At 37.0% G+C, this 17,618-nt stretch overlaps 1 protein-coding gene across 4 annotated transcripts in view; it reads right to left on the bottom strand.

The window, feature by feature from the left end:
- The window catches only part of LOC122565799 (ras-related protein Rab-37), a 150,762-nt gene that overhangs the window by 110,374 nt on the left and 22,770 nt on the right, over positions 1–17,618 (bottom strand). For all 4 annotated transcript variants that reach the window (XM_043722150.1, XM_043722153.1, XM_043722152.1 and 1 more), the window contains exon 3: positions 15,085–15,342. In XM_043722150.1, coding sequence (XP_043578085.1) covers positions 15,085–15,342 — 258 coding nt within the window. The remainder of the gene's footprint in view (positions 1–15,084; positions 15,343–17,618) is intronic.

Raw genomic sequence — 17,618 nt, 5'->3', positions numbered from 1 at the left:
GGAAGAAAAAATTAAAGAAGGAGGCTACCATTGGTTATTTGGTGGTTTTGTTCAAATTAATTGTTTTTCGAATAATATACAACTGCATCATTAATATAGAATCGCGTATTTTGTCGGCTATGTTTACGTATGCAACAGTGGGTTCATAATTTTATATAAATATATCATAAGACGCTTCATAATTTTATATAGAATTTTTTATGTTATTTATCTAAACATCTGTTTTTTAAATATTAGGTGTATTAATATGCATACGCAGGTGAGCATATAGGAACCGTGGACTTCCGGAAGAAAAAATTAAAGAAGGAGGCTACCATTGATTATTTGGTGGTTTCGTTCAAATGAATTGTTTTTCGAATAATATACAACTGCATCATTAATATAGAATCGCATATTTTGTCGGTTACGTTTACGTTTGCAACAGTGGGAACGCTTCATAATTTTATATAGAATTTTTCGTGTTATTTATCTAAACATCTGTTTTTTAAATATTAGGTGTATTAATATGCATACGCAGGTGAGCATATAGGAACCGTGGACTTCCGGAAGAAAAAATTAAAGAAGGAGGCTACCATTGGTTATTTGGTGGTTTCGTTCAAATGAATTGTTTTTCGAATAATATACAACTGCATCATTAATATAGAAATATATCGATTGTTGAAATATTTGGAAATTTTGTCAACAAGTAACCATGGAATAATTGAAAGAACGTAAAAACATAGTTTGTGTAAAATTGAATGTGCAAATGATGACAGAAGAAAATAATTTTCCATAAAATGAGCTTATTGCTCAACATGACGTTAGGTTAACGTGCGTGAAATGTTAAATTCTGAATAACAAATTTCCTACAAATCTTCAACAATCCAAATTCCTTTATACATTTTCAAGGATTAAGACAAATAATTCTGCATATCCTGTACAATGCTTCTTTTCTTGTCGACACCCAATGGCGCGGCAAGGCCGTGTGCATTCGTATGCTAATCATCTTGAAATGGAACAGAAAGAGGAAAGGAGAAGAGAGAGAGAGGCAGAGAGGAAGACTTTGAACGATACCAGCAACCACCGACCGATAAACGCGAACGAGGATAACGAGATTCTGCAAAAATGTGTCCGCTACGCTAAATATAGCCGGTTAATTGGCACTAATTGCGAACATGGCCGTGTGCCACGACTCCGAGCGTGTTGTGATCAAATTTGGAAGCGGAGAATGTCGGTTCCGACGTTTTAATAGGTGGAGGGTGCGGTTGCTGTGTAAAAAATGGCGCCCCACGTGCCGTTTCTAGGTTTTGTTCTCGGCAGGCTGATTTTACCAGAACGTTTCAAGGAATTAGTTTTGTTAGTTCGTTTAGGGTACGTACTAGTTTAACAGCAATGAGAATATTTTTTTTCTTTCTTCAAAAATAAGGTAATTTCGTTGTTTCATATCTGAGTAATAATATATACGTAAAGAAAGTGTTTTTTAAAAAAAATCTCATTATATAAATTAGAAGGGATTGTTAAGAGAGAGAGATAAAACATTTGGCAGACGAACGAAGCACCGTCGTACAACAAGGACATTAGTTGATTTAAATATTTCGGCTAAATAACAAACAGCCGAAATACCATCAAATAACGCAAGATCGGAGAAATTTTTTAATTAACCAGTATTCTTTTATTTCTCTTTGTTGAACGTTGGAAATATGATTCCAAAGTTCTTGCATATTTCACTGGAACAAAAGGTATAATCGTACAATCGACCATTGTGTGAAATTTGAACGCGGGAATAACAAACTTTAATTAGAAATTTCATAATACGCACATATGGAGCGTTGCATTTTGCTTTAATGGCATAATCGTAATTCCATTAGCAGCATGCGAAAAATGAATACGAGAAGGTTTAACGTTACATTCTGTCTATTGGCTTCCAAATTTCCTCGAAATTAGACACCAGGGATGTTATTAATTTAATAATAAGGTTCATGCGGTAACAAGGAACAAACGCAATTTGAGAGTTAGTTAATTGAATATGCGTCGGGCTTGGTATCGGGGCTAAACAAAATGGCAGAGAATCCTGCAATACGCGGCATGTGGAACTTTCATTGCCTGGTATCATTACCAACTTTTACCATTATATCGCCTGCTTCGTAAATGTAGCTCTCCTTTCAAAAATTGATTACATACACGGAAATTCTATTTTACGAATTGTAAACGAAACTATTATTATTTATAATCTGATGCTCAATGTCACGTTGTTTATGGTCTGTAATTTATATCCTTTCTATTTACGAATAGTTCCATACCTTACTAATCCCTTACATGATTATGCATACTTTATTATTATTATATTATAACTTAACGTTTAACATGCTGTAATATACATTTCATAGTATGTATTCATAATCTATAAATTGTATCAGTACAATTTCTTGCCTGGCCTTCGATATACCCTAGTACACGCTACTTACTATCTACTTATAACTATGATTTAGACTCCTTAACTTACTCGTTATCTAACACCTTAATACTATTTGTACCAATTTACGCATCCAATACTATTTGTAGCATGAAATTCCTTCATTTCTCTCTCTACATTCTAATACAGTAAATTCCATATCCATTTCCAATCGTTTCATGCAACGTATATGTGAAAGTTATTACTTTATATTATTATAATATAACGTTTTATTAAATAGAAAATTTACATATAACAGAATAATTATTTTATACGTGACGTATATGTGAAAATAATAATATAGAACGTTTTATTAAATACAAGATTTATACATAACAGAATAATTATTTTAATAATAACAATTATTTTAACAGAATAATAACTTGAAGTATTAACGAACACCGCTCTATTCTCTTTTACACCTCAAACAGAAAAGATTTTGTTTTATTGCACATTCATTCATTCAACATTTACGCGATTTGTTCGTCTCATGGCGTTTACCTTTCGTCTTCCCCTCTTTCATTCTTCGCTGGTACGATACGGATGTACACACATCTATTTTCTAACAGTATAATCTAAAGTTGCTTTACATCGGTCCACGTTCTAGTAGATTCTAATTTAAAGCTCGGTAAAGAAAAAAGCGCGAGCGGATATCGCGTGCTGGCGAACGGCAAAAAGCCGGAAAGGAGAGCGTCGGCCAGATCGAACGCTCGCAGAATATATTAGCGAAAAACTCAATTACGAGCGAACAATAAGAAGGATTCCGCCGCTGCAACCCCCTTTTTGCGGTGGCCGATAGTCGAACGAAATTATTACTCGACCGCCGCGTTTCTTCGCCCATTACCGGGGCAAACTAACTTCGTAACCGTTCGGAATTGCAAATCCCAGCCGACAGCCTCTTTATGTATTATGGATCCGAGGACGTCGGATGGCCAGCGCCCGATTCGCGAATGAAATCTAATTGATTCACCCTGGTAACACAAAAATCTCGCTGGTTACCATGACGAAGAGCTATAGTCACCCACACAATCGCGATAAATTGCACGATCCTGTAATACGTGCACTACCGTGCGCAAGTATTTGGTCGCTTGGTGCAATTCAATTGACAGATCGATATTTTTATTATATTGGGTCGGCGACTATGTGATTGCGGATTTTGGCATTAGGTGGTATTGACAAACTCCGCAATCACTTAGTTGCCAAGCCGATATTTTCAACGTTACGACGGAGCAAGGTTTCTCTATCGTTGATTCTTTGCTTCTAGCTATAAGTGGGATCAAAACGTTAGGCTAAATTGGAAGTGTTCGTAAAGGATATAATCTAACAAACACGAAGATGGTACCCCGCTGGGGGTAGCCACCCACATGATAATCAAACAGCTAAAAAATTCTACCAAATGTCCAAATTGGACAAATTGTGAATGCAAAGTATTAAATAAAAAAAAAAAAAAAAAATTGGAAGTGAAACATGAAAATGTCTGCATTAGTCGAGTTTCATACGTATCTCCGACAAATAGATGACATTTCATAAAATCTATAGAAACTTTTAAAATATGGTTGGAAACATGTTCTAAGCATTGTACGATTAAATCATTTATCTTAAGTGTCTCTATAATTTCTCTATATTTTCAAAGCTACCTTCGACAACTGCCTTTTCATTCATATTCATTAACGTCGACTATTATTTTTATCAATATCTACTAATTATATGTTGTTACCTGAGATAAAATCAGACGCAAAAATTAATACACACTTAACATGTACAATAGGTAATAGAAATATTCTAACAATTCTAAGAGATTTCTATCTACGTATATATTATACAAAACACCTTGAAATTTCATTAGCAGTGGAACGAGACACAACAATCGTGGTATATTGGTCGAATTTGAAAGGAATCTGAAAATGTACGCAGAAGTTACAAAATATTTACTGAAAGTATGCACTTGGCAAAGCTCACCGAAATATTTTTTTTATTATTTAATTTGCACTTTACAATTTATCCAGCTGGACATTCGATAAATTTTTCTAGCTCACCGAAATATTTTTTTTTATTATTTAATTTGCAGTTTACAATTTATCCAGCTGGACATTCGATAAATTTTTCTAGCTCACCGAAATATTTTTTTTATTATTTAATTTGTATTATACAATTTATCCAGCTGGGCATTCGGTGAATTTTTCTAGCTCGCCGAAATATTCGAACACTCAATTACACACTACGTTAATAAATCACGAAATGTAACAACGACCATCTGCATTGGCATTCTAATTCTACCTTCAAAACTACTACTCACGTTCTATGCTAATTTTTCGCCAAATCTACGTTCGCAATAAACGTCTGGTAACTTGTACATACGCTTTCAGATTGGTATAAAATTTTACTATTACAATCACGATAATCGTGTCGCATTACAGTCCCAACGAACTTTCAAAAAGTTTCCTATGTTTTCCAAAAGTGGTCGAATACTTTCGTAAGCCGCTACATCTACAATTTCCATTATACATAATCTGAAAAAACATTCCTTCGAAGCGACGATAATGTCCCTAAAAATGGCAAACGTCCCTGCGGTTACTTAGCCCTTCTTGTAGCCACGTTTCACCTGTCATTGCCCGATCGAAAAGGTTGATTCTCCTTTTATCGTGAATCCGAGCAACCGGCTGCTTCCAGACGAACCCGACGATTCAAGCCGCGTTTTTCGCGTCCGCGATCCATTGGTATTCCATGCACCGCCTCCCCGAACTGGGAATTGTAAATTGATAAACGCTCCTCGATAAAGAACTGACCAGAGTCTAACCTATCTGTCATAAGGTGTACAAACCTTTTTCCGCTGAAATTCCTCGATAGTTTTTCGCGTTGATAGTAATTCGCGGAGAAGTGAGGAAATATTTCAATGGATGTCGTACGTACTTTTGGTTCTATTGGTGTATACGTACGCAAAAATGGTATAGCGTAGGCCTGGCATAGTGTTACATTGATCGAGAAGTTCGTAGTGTTTTTATTGAAAATTTCTATGAAGTAACAAAACGTTGGAACAAATGTTGCTCTTAATTGGACACTAAAGCGTGTCTACAAAAAGCATCGAAAATCCGATAATAAAAGCAGGTTGCAGTTTTTAGCGAGGCAACGTTGAAGCTCGTAATATCCAAGAAATTTGTAGCTCGGATGTTCGTTTCTATTTGTCTCAATCATCGAGTACGATATCATCTTGCTGTTCTTCATCGCGGTCTTTACGAGGCTTATTCGAAAGATGTGGACAAGAAATAAAATAATTTAGAAAGTTATTCGAAGGAATCCACTGGCGAAATAGAGAGAAGATTTGTGAAATATACACATCGAAAAGTTGAATTCCAGTGACATCTTTCTTAACTATCGCCACGAATTTTTCCAACAACAACAAGTAGTTCTTGGTATATTTTACGATGAACGTTGAAGATTTCGTGCGCAGGGCTTTTCGCAGTTGTTTTACAGCTCGTGTAGCATAGAAATACGATATGTACGTATTTGGCAGCCACAGTGCGAAACGTCAGAGCAGTACGTGCATCATGGCAGAAAATTCAGAAGGCGATCGGCCATTTTCATGAATTGGGAAATTGACCGTGCAAAGACTGGCAAATGTATCGGCTCAAAATTTGGTAGCTGACGAAATGACTAATAGTATTTATCACATATTATATTCGATATTATATGACAATTTTAACCAAGAAGGTAGACTTTTTCGCCGCTTTTTACTAATTCGCGATCTTTCAATTAAACACTTCTCATTTCACAGGTAATTTTGCTACAGTTTTCTATGTGAACCTCTTCACGTACGTCGAGTAGTCTTTAAAATATAAAGCGAAACGTAAGAAAAACTTGCGTGTCTTTGGTTTAATCGCAACTCTACTTACGAAGCATATTACGGCTGTTTTCTGTTGAATATAAATAATAATTATGAAAGAAAAGCATCGGTGTTCGTGCAACAGTATATACTTTTATTTCGCGCAGCTGGCCCAGTAGGTCAAATCAGCTGAAAACTCCAAATTATACGGATAGATCTAACAGAAAACTGCTTCTCGAGCCACTGAATCCATCTAGAATTCTAAAGCTACGAAATCGAAGAGAAAACGTGTATTACGCGAGAATAGGACAAGAAACGCTAACGTGTCCAACGGAATGAAAATAATGTTTAAAAGGAAGAAAAGTAAAAAATAATCAGATCGAAGATACGAGTAATCCTGCGGTTTCCTTGGAGCGTACACTCGCTCGCTGTTCTCTCCTGTCCTCTCGTACATTCGTCGGCTTATTCTCGTCTTCCTTCATTACCACGAGGCCGCTAACTCAATTTGTATGCAACTGCGCGAGCCCGCCAAATGCACAGCCGCTTAAGGTCAGCGCAGTTCCTAGCCGAGTTCCAGGCTGGTGCACGCGGAAAAAATCCGCTTGATCTCCAGCTTCTTTTTCATTTTCTTTTTTCCTTCTTCCCATCTCCGGATGGCGGGTTTCCTCCCGATGTTGGCAAATAACGAACGAGCCGAGGCACTTTGTCGCTTTATCGTTTCGTGACGATCGCAGGTAAAGCGATTTTTTACTTCAAGCGACGTTACCTCTGTTTCTGACGGTATTGGCGTTTGAAATCTGTCGTTTGTTTTAACCTGAGATTAGGTGAATTTATGGTTATATGGTTGATACAAATTCGTGATGGTAGCAGGTGAAGCGATTGCCTGTTTAACAAACATCGGGTTTGCTTCTGATGATCGTATTGGCCTTTGAAATTGGTAGCTTCGATTCGGCATGAGATCAGGCGAAGATACGAAGAAACGTGATCAGGATTGGTTGATTCAGATTCGTGGGCGTAGGAGCTTGGTTTTTAACGATTGTATCAACAATGATTTAGTTCGATTTAGAGAATAAATAAGATTGGTGATTTCAGATTTCATATTTCCAGTTTAGGAGGATTTGATTTCCTTCGTAGTGCTCGCGTTGATATTTCAAATTGGATACTTTGATTTAGAATGGATTTTGGTTGATGCGTATCATAGGATAGATCAATACTATTAGCGAACTGTATCAGCCATTTGATTCTATTACAGGGGAAGTAAGAAGATTACAGAGGATCATAGACGAAATTTAGATAACATTAATTAAAAAAAGAAAGGGAATATTAGATAATTATGTCAGACACGCTGAGGTATAGAATTCTGAATCTAAATTTCCATTAATTTCCAGCAAGATTACAGAGGATCATAGACGAAATTTAGATAACATTAATTAAAAAAAGAAAGGGAATATTAGATAATTATGTCAGACATGCCGAGGTATAGAATTCTGAATCTAAATTTCCATTAGTTCCCAGCATTTTGAAAATTAGTATGGTACAATATGCATCGATAATGGCATGATCGACGTACAAATGATACATCAAGGAAAGATTAAATCGGATAATTAGGTTAAATTACAGTGAAAAAGATTAGATCACGAAAACAGGGACAATTAGAATGAGCGTGAAACAATTTCTATCATCCAAAAACAAATTTCGAAATGAAACCATCTCTCCTATAATATCCTGTTCGAGATAAATCCATTAAGTATACAAATTAGATACTCGTCAAGTTCAAAATTAATATTTGCTAATACCGAAGATCCACAAACTTGCTGCAAGTTCCGGTCGTGGCTGTTTGAAATTCAGTGTTCGATATACAGAGACGCGATCGATGCGCGCGATGCAACCGGAAACACGTAATTTCCCCATGAATGGTCAAAATCAGCCGGATTCGACGTTAATGCCACGACGACGCAACGTATCGAGCAACGACTTAATCATATTCCAGTAGTAGCGCCGTCCGGCTCAAACACTCGACCATAGCCAATTGTGCTCTTAATCCACCCACACAGTCTAGTTACCTCTCTGCTGCGTCGAGTGCTGTGAATCAGCCTATTGATCGAACCTGGAGAACCATGAACACTTGGGATAACATATACACTTGATCGAAGATCGTTCGTTGGTCCACGCTGTTTGCTCTTTAATTTAATGTTCCCCTTAATGGTTTATAGGTCTGAATTAGGTTAATCGTCCATAGCCTTCTATGGCGGTCACTTCAGGCGATGGATTTTCTTTAACGAGGATCTCTTACCTATCTAATTGCGTGAGAAGAAAAAATAATTATCTTTTAATTCTCGGTGGAAAATACACTTACATATGGAATATTATTTATTTTGGAAGTGGTGTAAGTCCATTTACAGCCCCTAAATATATATTATTTTAGTTAAATTCGTCTAAAAGAAATTTATATAATGAAATTACATATTGATGAATTGGTAGAAACATTGCCAGACTGTGACATAATTATTTTGTACTTTTCAATTGATTGATATGCCAACCTTTAATTTTCTCGAAAGAATAAAAAATGGACTTGCACCACTCAAAATAAATGGTCCATACATGGCTATCGAGTGTTGAACTTGCTCATTCGCAAAAGGAATTTCTAATCAAAAAATGTTTCTTGTATCTTTTACTGTGCTTATGGATACTTATCGCGCAAATGGATATTGTAATTAGAAAATGGGCTCGATATCGATCAATCGAAAACTAAATCACGCTATGCTTCGAAAATTTCATTACGCGCGTATCTTACTGAAGTTGCAGTTGCTCTACGTTTGAGATTAGTAAATTTTAGAAAAGTTTCAGATTTAAGAGGCTCAAGAATTTACGAGCATTAGACAATTGCACATCAGAAAATCCATCGATTAGTAGAAGCGATGAATTCGTTTGACACTGTCATAGACTGCGAATTTTGATACATTTAAATATGAAAATACAAAAATGTACAGAATGCACATACTCCACAGAATATATAGAAAATATCCAAAGCTTCGTAATATTTAACAGATTAAGCAATTTTCTACCTGGGCTCCATCTTTTTAGTTGTCCGCTTCATCGAAGTATTTACGAATTTGTATAAACATCCCAGTTATGACGATGACGAACCACATAGTATCCGAAAGATAGTAAATTGAACAAAAGGAACATGGTTTCTCGAATCGATTGTAAAGTGCACGAGCCTCCCTTCTTGCCGAAAGATTTGCAACAGTACAGCCGGTTGCAGCGCACCCAGCTCTTCAATTATCCCTTATAGGAGTGAATACTCGCTGGAAGAAAATGCCAGGCAAGAACCGGCTCGGGACCGTGGACCCCCTACCGGTTTTACTTCGCCCTGCCGATCACTGGAGCAGTTCTGGCTCCTTCCCTCGAATCAGACCCCGAGGATTCCCTCGTTAATTGCCGTGACATCCTGAAAACGCTTCGCGAATCATGCACCTCCAACGATGCTCTTTCCTTTGTTATCGTGGTGGAAACTTTTTCACAATTTTTGGCACTGCGATTGTTCGACGAAGATTTCATATTTATTAGATACTTTATACTACATCATATTTATGTTATTACGTAATTTAGAGTACTATGAAGGTATTCATTAGATGTTTTGGATATTGACGCTAATTATTCTTCAGACGTTATTTGCTACTTTTTTCAGAAGAATTTACAAATTTATAGAGTTTGCACTGTATAAATATGATTAAATACTTTACGTCGTATCGGGCAGATAAATAGTGTTTAATTAATATAAATATAATGTTGGCGGTATGTTGAATGTAAATAAAAGAATTGATTAGGAAATACATGGACGACAGGGATAAAGGAAATTATCGGTAATTACCGCTATCAGCGAAGATTCGTGAATAGTATTGCTGGTGCGAATAATATAATTAAACTAATTAGTAGAAATATAACACGTTCTTGTGCCTCTTGTAGTTGCACTGGTATGCACAAAATGAGATAAAAAGTCAAGATGGTGAGAGAAAATTGAAAGTAATGTTAGAAATTACAAATAATCCTTTTCGTAATATCGATATCTTCTCCGAATATATCATTTGATGCAATTCAAGCATAGTATACACACACAGGCACCCTCTGTCTTTAAAATATGTCATAGGAGAAATAGATTCTATCGATGTTTCTAGCGATAAATCTAAACAATGATAACCAAACGACAGATGTATTTATTTAGCTCTTTCATAATATGATTTGTTTCCCAATAATTCGTACTCCATAATTAATTGAATTTACGTTATTTGCGCTACGTACAGATAAATATAACGAAAGAGAAAACATTCGGATAATTTTCGTATAAAATCTATTCCCCTACTTTATCGTAGAACGTTGCGATCTATTCGAGTTACTATAATAGAATCTTTCAAAACTACTTGAATCTTACTTTGCATTCCCCCGTAATATTATATAGGTGATGTTGTATGCCCCATAATATTGTATACATATTGGAGAAATAGCCGAGTGGAATCCTATCGTTATACATTTACCTCTTATCATAATCACATACACCGTGGATCGTAAATATTAGCACACTTATTGGAAAATTCGAACGAATGTTACTTCATTTAATAGGTACGTTACGTCATAAAATATATTTAACGCGAATAGAACAAGACATCTGTAGTAAAATAAGTGGAAAATGGAAGCGATAAAAGGCATCCAATTTGTACTAGATATCAGCAGATGACCTGATAACTATAGCCGATAGCGTGTATCCGAATTTGCTATACTAAGAACATACTAAATTCTATTCATATACCATTACTACGAATCGACGAAATCATGCAGATACTCATTCGCGATACTACGCGTCCATCGACCGGGCTTCAGAAATAGATTCTAAAATTCAATCGACGCCGTAGGAACGGCCGCGTAAAACCGTAGATCGGCCCTGCTATCGATACGAGGTTGCAGAGAACCGCGGTCGATCCCGAGCCCGATAAACGCGGGTTTCGTTCGAAACGTGAAACCAGTTCGACGCGAAAGCGTGCAAGAATCGGCCGTGCACGAGCCAGCCCTGACTAACGATCTCCACCGCGGAACGATATCTCGCGACTCACAAGAAAACGAGATCTCCTTCGAGAGACGCGGCATCGGGGCAGTAACCGTTCCACACCGTCTGATCGTAAAACGCCGGACACATTGTAATCGCAGGCAAATCGGAATATCGCTTCCGGTCGATCGTAAAATCCCTATCTGCTTTTATTTTCTATTCCTTTCGAATCGGCCAGGAAAACATCCGCACGATTCCAGGCATTAGAAATGAGATTTATATGATAGCGTTGTGGTAGAATGGTTGTTAGAACTGATTCTTTTGGCTTTCTTTTTACTTGGAAATGTTACGGAGCAAATTGTACCCTAGTCCTTTTGAACTGTCCACGAAAGGATCGAGTCAGGATCGCGAGCATTAGAAATGAGATTTATACAGTGGCGTTGTGGGAGAATGGCTGTTAGAACTGATTTTTCTTTCCTTCCTTTTTTTTTTTTTTTTGTCTTTTTCCTTTATCAGAAATGCAAGAGGGGAAACTGTATCGTATTCCCGTTGGAGTGTCCACGAAAGGATCGAGACAATTGTAAGCATTAGAAATGAGATTTATATAGCGGCGTTGTGGGAGAATGGCTCTTAGAACTGATTTTTCTTTCCCCTTTTTGTCTTTTTCCTTTATCAGAAATGCAAGAGGGGAAACTGTATCCTAGTCCTTTTGAACTGTCCACGAAAGGATCGAATCAGGTTTGCAAGCATTAGAAATGAGATTTATATAGCGGCGTTGTGGTAGCATGCCTGTTACAACTGATTTTTCTTTCCTCTTTTTGTCTTTTTCCTTTATCAGAAATGCAAGAGGGGAAACTGTATCGTATTCCCGTTGGAGTGTCCACGAAAGAATCGAGACAATTGCAAGCGTTAGAATTGAGATTCATGTAGAAGTGCTCTGAGAGAATGGTTGTTAGAACTGGCTTTTTTGTTTTATTTTCATCAGAAATAGGAGAGAGGAAATTGTATCCTAGTCCTTTTGGAACGTGCAGGAAACGATCGTGGTAATTCCAAACGTTAGAAATGAGATTTATATAGTAGCGCTCTATGGATGATTGCTAGCGGATGATTGTTAGGCTGCCTTTTTCCTTTTTGTTATTAGCAATGGCAGAGAGGAAATTGTATCGTGTTCTGTTTGGAATGTCCACGAAAGGATCGAGGCAACTGCGAGCATTAGGTTCTAGATTTATGTACCAGTGTTCTGAGAGAATGCTTGTTAGAACTGATTTTTCTGTTTTCTTTTTTAAATGGCAGAGAGAAAATTGTTCCCTATTCCTTTTTCAAGGGAATGATCGAAACGATTGCTAGTATTAAGAATTGGATTTATATAGTTGTGCTCTATAGATGGTCGCTAGTTTGCCTTTTCTCTCTTTTATTTATAATATAAGAGGGAAGAAATTGTATCTTATTTCTTTTGCAATATCCAGCAAAAGATCGAGACAGTTCCAGGCATTAGAAATGAGAATTATATAGTAATACGTACTTTATGCGAATGGTTGTTAGAAGTGAAGATCTTTGTCTTTTTTATTCTTTTCTTTGTCCATTTGAGACGCAAGAGAGAATTGTAGAATGATAGGCAAATAGTAATGGAACTACCGTGCTAAAGTTTTATAATGTTTTCTTATCTTCAATAAAGCTGCAGTATTTGATGTAGATTATGAACTTTCAGTATACTTGTATATTAACACAAGCTTTATCTATGCCACAATTTAAGCCATCGTTTTGTAAATACAAATTTCTAACACAGTCGCTATTCAATTACAATTCACTCAATTATAATAAATAGAATAGCACCTACTTCCAAATAAATAAGAGCCACCAAACTCAAATTCCTCGATCGAAGCTTATACTTGTCTCTTTACGATTCTCATCCCCTCAAATCCCTTTAAATCCCCGAAACAGCACTCTGAGGGTTAAATCTTCAAAAAAAAAAAAAAAAACAAAAACAAAAAAAATGGTACAAAACACACAAAGTCGTCTACAACAACAAAACGGTGTAACCGGAAGAAAAAATGAAATTGGTGTGAAAAGCCAAGCATAAAGGCAGAAGGCAAGACAAGCAAAACACGTACACGCAGATAGATAGGATATTCATAAAAGGGATAGAAGAATGGTTAAAGAAAACGTTGAGAAGAAAGAGGCGGTGAACGGGATCGTGGTTCGACGAAGAAGAACGAGACGAATCGAGGATGGAAGAGGGATAGGCACGGGTCTCCCTGTCGAGAGCAGAGCCGAAAAGAAAAGGAAGAAGCCGAAGGAAGGACGTAGTGGATCGTGTTGGGGGCCGTACCAGCGATCCTCGGGCATTCCCGATCATTATTCCACAGGCTTGCCACGGGGAGGAGGCCAGCTTGACCTTGGTACGAAGGCATGACTGACCTTGTTGCTGCTACATCCGAGAAACGCTGTGTCCCATCCATCATGCAAATGAGCCGGTAATGAATATCAAACGACGTTCTTGCGGTGAATATTTTTTTCCTCGGCTGGATACATGCCGGGAATACTCGGAATATCCACGCGAGAGCCAACGTGTACTTAACGTTGGATGTTGCATCGGCGGGTAATGGCGAGACGTCGGGCAAATAGATTTTGAAAGAAACAGAGTGTGCAGGATGTGAGCTGGCTACGGATGTACATGGCACAGGTTTTAGGGAAGAAGATTTAAAGTAAAAGTCGGCAATGGCAAGGATATCGGGGGATCAGGGCGTTAGACGTGTTTTAGGAGAGTTGTATGTTCGTGGATATTGAATGCAGAAGAGGCAAGATAAGACCTAAGGATTTACGAGATAAGTCGGTTATTTTGCGAATGGATTTTCGTGAAGTCGTCGTTGATTCTTTATTCTCACCGGTGTTGTAATATCATGAAAACGAAGGTGCTGTATATGTATAGTGGCACACTAAAGTATTTGAATACTAATTATAGAAAAGTCTCATAGACGCAGTGACGGACAAATATTTGTGTGCTGCTTTAACAGTAATCTTATTGTAGTAATTGCAACATTTGTTACCATGTTATAATATTGTTATTTATAATCTAATTGTCCTTACTAATTATAACTCTCGTTTTCTAAAATTGCGCTATTTTTGGTACCGTTTATCCTTTGCACTTTCTTTTCCCCTTCATGGTATATTATGTGTGTTACATACAATTTTTTGACATTTATTTTATCGGCTAATTTTGTATCTGTGGCGAAGAAGAAGAAAATTGTGGTTGAAACTTCATTCGTCGAATAAAACATACATCCAGGCAATTATTCGTAGATTGAAATTTCCCGGATTATGAGAATATATCAGGATTTTAGAAACCTTATCGAGTTCCAATTACGTCGTAATATAGTTCAATTTCTAAGAAACTTTATCGTAATACGTAGTATTACTGAAACTTCGAAACCTTTGAAAGAGACCATCTCAAAACAACTTCGAATCTCCATCACGAAATCCTTTCAAATGTCTCATCTTTCGATCCAGCCATACCATTTTAATCATAAGGTCTCCAAATATCCAACGCATTCAAACGATCTTAAAGCGAATTCTATAAATCCATTTTCATCGAATCCATTCGCCACATAATATCGAAGAAGGTTCGCGTTCCTATACAACTCGATCCGGATTTAAACTCCATTTTCCTCGTGCATATCCTCTCAGAAAGTACACATATAGAATGTCAAAAAATATACCAGAAAAATATATCGATAATTTTTAGAAATTACTTTAAAAATCACGCTAGTTATTGGAAAAGTGTACAGAACTCACCTTGTGCGCCATTCCGGAATCTTCTTCTTTGGTCCTTTTCAGGCTGCTCCTCATACTATCGTAGTCTCTGGACGAGTAGCCATAGTTATCGTCTAATACTTCCGCTGGAGGCTTGTAGTCTCGATATCCGGTCGGCGAAGGGGTCATGGTCAAAGGTTGGCCCATAGACCTCGGTGTTAAACCGCTGGAAGCCGCCATGGAGACATCGTCTTCCACCTCGAACACGTCGTCGCTCATGCTGTCGTCGCCCATCATGATCTGCGGATGAAACATCGACCGGAAACGTGAACACGCGATGAATTATTGCACCATTGATATAGTTCTTCTTTTTGGAGCGGCTCTTCGGTTTGATTGATAATAAAAATATTGTGGCAATGATACAGAGATACCTGATTTTTAATAACAGATTATTAATAATTCATCGTAGTAATAATTTTATTGTATAGTAGAAAAGGAAATTCGTGATGTAAATTATAGTATTCTCCGAAAGTTAGATTCGAGCTCTGTCATTTAAGTGTGATTTTTATAGAATATTGGAAATTTGTATGAAAACTACGCTGCATTAACAGTAACCTGATTGTAGTAATTGTAACATGTTTTTGAAGATAACCAATTATATAATATTGGTATTTATAATCTAATTGTTTTTGTCAATTATAATTCACTTTTTTTATAATTGCACTGTTTTTCGTACTTTTTATCCTTTGCACTTTCTTTTGCCCTTCATGGTATACTATGTGTGTGACAATTTTTTGAAATAAATAAAAGGATTGTTGATATGATGTAGAGATACTTGCTTTATGATAACAGATGTTTTATCGTAGTATTAATTTTATTCGATGGCAGTAAAAGCAATTCATTGTACAAATATTATAGCGCTCTATGAAAATTCTACTTATCAGTTTTGATATTTAAATGTGAAAATCTGATGTTTTTCTACGCTATTGCAAATTAGTAAGTCAATCGTTTCTCATAATTTTTTAACGGCATTGCATATTTATGGTAGGCTTTGAAAGTGAATAAGAATTAGACATTGAGAAATGAATATTCATTTCTTCACGGAGCAGTAAAATTGCATTGAAATGCAAAAATAATCGAGTGTGGTACTTGTTACTAGTACACCTATGATATCCATAAATGAATGTGTTAGTTACAAAACGAAGTTGATAATTACCGCGTGTACTATAACGTTACGAAAGTTAAATTATATCGCACTACAGGGGATTTTTTAACAAATCTATTTCATCGAATCTTGCGTTTCAAATGAACAGAAATCCTCTACTTTTGGGCACAAGAGTAGCTTGGATCTACATTACTCACGCAATGTCCATCAATCTTAAGATTATTCGAACAATAATTCTAAATTGAATTACAATCGACCAAAAACTTTAATTCATCGAACCAATAGGTACTTTATCGATTCAATATTTTTAAACGAAGAAGAAATCCTCGATGAAATTTATATAAATATTTAATTAACAACAAAAAAAGAAAAGAAAAATCAAACAGAAAGACCTCAGTGATTGACTCTAACGCTGAAACTGAAAATAATACTCAGGTTGCAGAAGAATGATCATCCGTTTGCACATTTGAAATTTCCCACACGAGAAACATTTCGCGGAAACTAAAAGACGCTGCCCACAGGCGTTAGTTTCCGCGTAATCTGTCCGGTTAACGATGTTTTAACTCAAATCTCACGGCCAACCAGCTATCAGACTGGGAATATCGACCACCTACACAGATCTCACCCCAGCCCTCGCCATAGGTATAGTAAATTCACGAGCAATTCACGAGGACGTCGCTTCTCGATCGAAAGACGGACTCCCCGCACCGGTGATCCCGGTCGCTTAATATTTTATTATAATCCGAAGGACGCGGCCAGTGCCAGGGCGGCGTATATGGCGAAGAAACGCTCGTGGTACAGAGAGGGCCGCGATAATTCTCAGCAAAACGAGGCACGGCTGTCGCATTATCAAAGCTACCGAGAAAACCAGTTCGTAGAAGCACGCACGCAACCACGTTGCTGTGTCTGGCCGTTGAAATAACTGTCCTTCGATCGGTCGACATCTCCATCGGTACGCGACGCGGCCTTGCGATCTCTTCAGATGCCAATTAGCGAAACGCCGAGCGATAGTGGTACTCGCTATGATCGCTAATGATGACTGCTGATGAAACCGAAGCTGCGAGAATGAGGTGAAGAAACGAAGTCGGCATTTGAATGGAATTTTGCACGATTGATGGATTAAAAGATGGACGTGGATTTTTGTGCGTTTATGGGAAATTAGGAAGGTCAGATTTACGCAGGACGCGCGTGGTATGCTAAAGACAATAAAAAATTAATCCAGGAGCTTCCTGAAATATCTAGTAGGTACATCAATTCTATTTTTTTAATTAACGAAACACATGAATTTGCATAAAAATCTACAATACAGTCTAGCGATTAATGGCGAGGCTACGGATTTTTATGCAAGTTGATATTTTCGAGAACGCAGTTTAAAAGGTAGCACTTTGGTGGAAAATTGTTCTATTTGCTA

Source organism: Bombus pyrosoma, linkage group LG3 (genome assembly GCF_014825855.1).
Source record: "Bombus pyrosoma isolate SC7728 linkage group LG3, ASM1482585v1, whole genome shotgun sequence".
Taxonomy (NCBI): domain Eukaryota; kingdom Metazoa; phylum Arthropoda; class Insecta; order Hymenoptera; family Apidae; genus Bombus; species Bombus pyrosoma.
The sequence above is the reverse complement of the archived record's forward strand: the minus strand, read 5'-3'. Positions and strand labels throughout refer to the sequence as shown.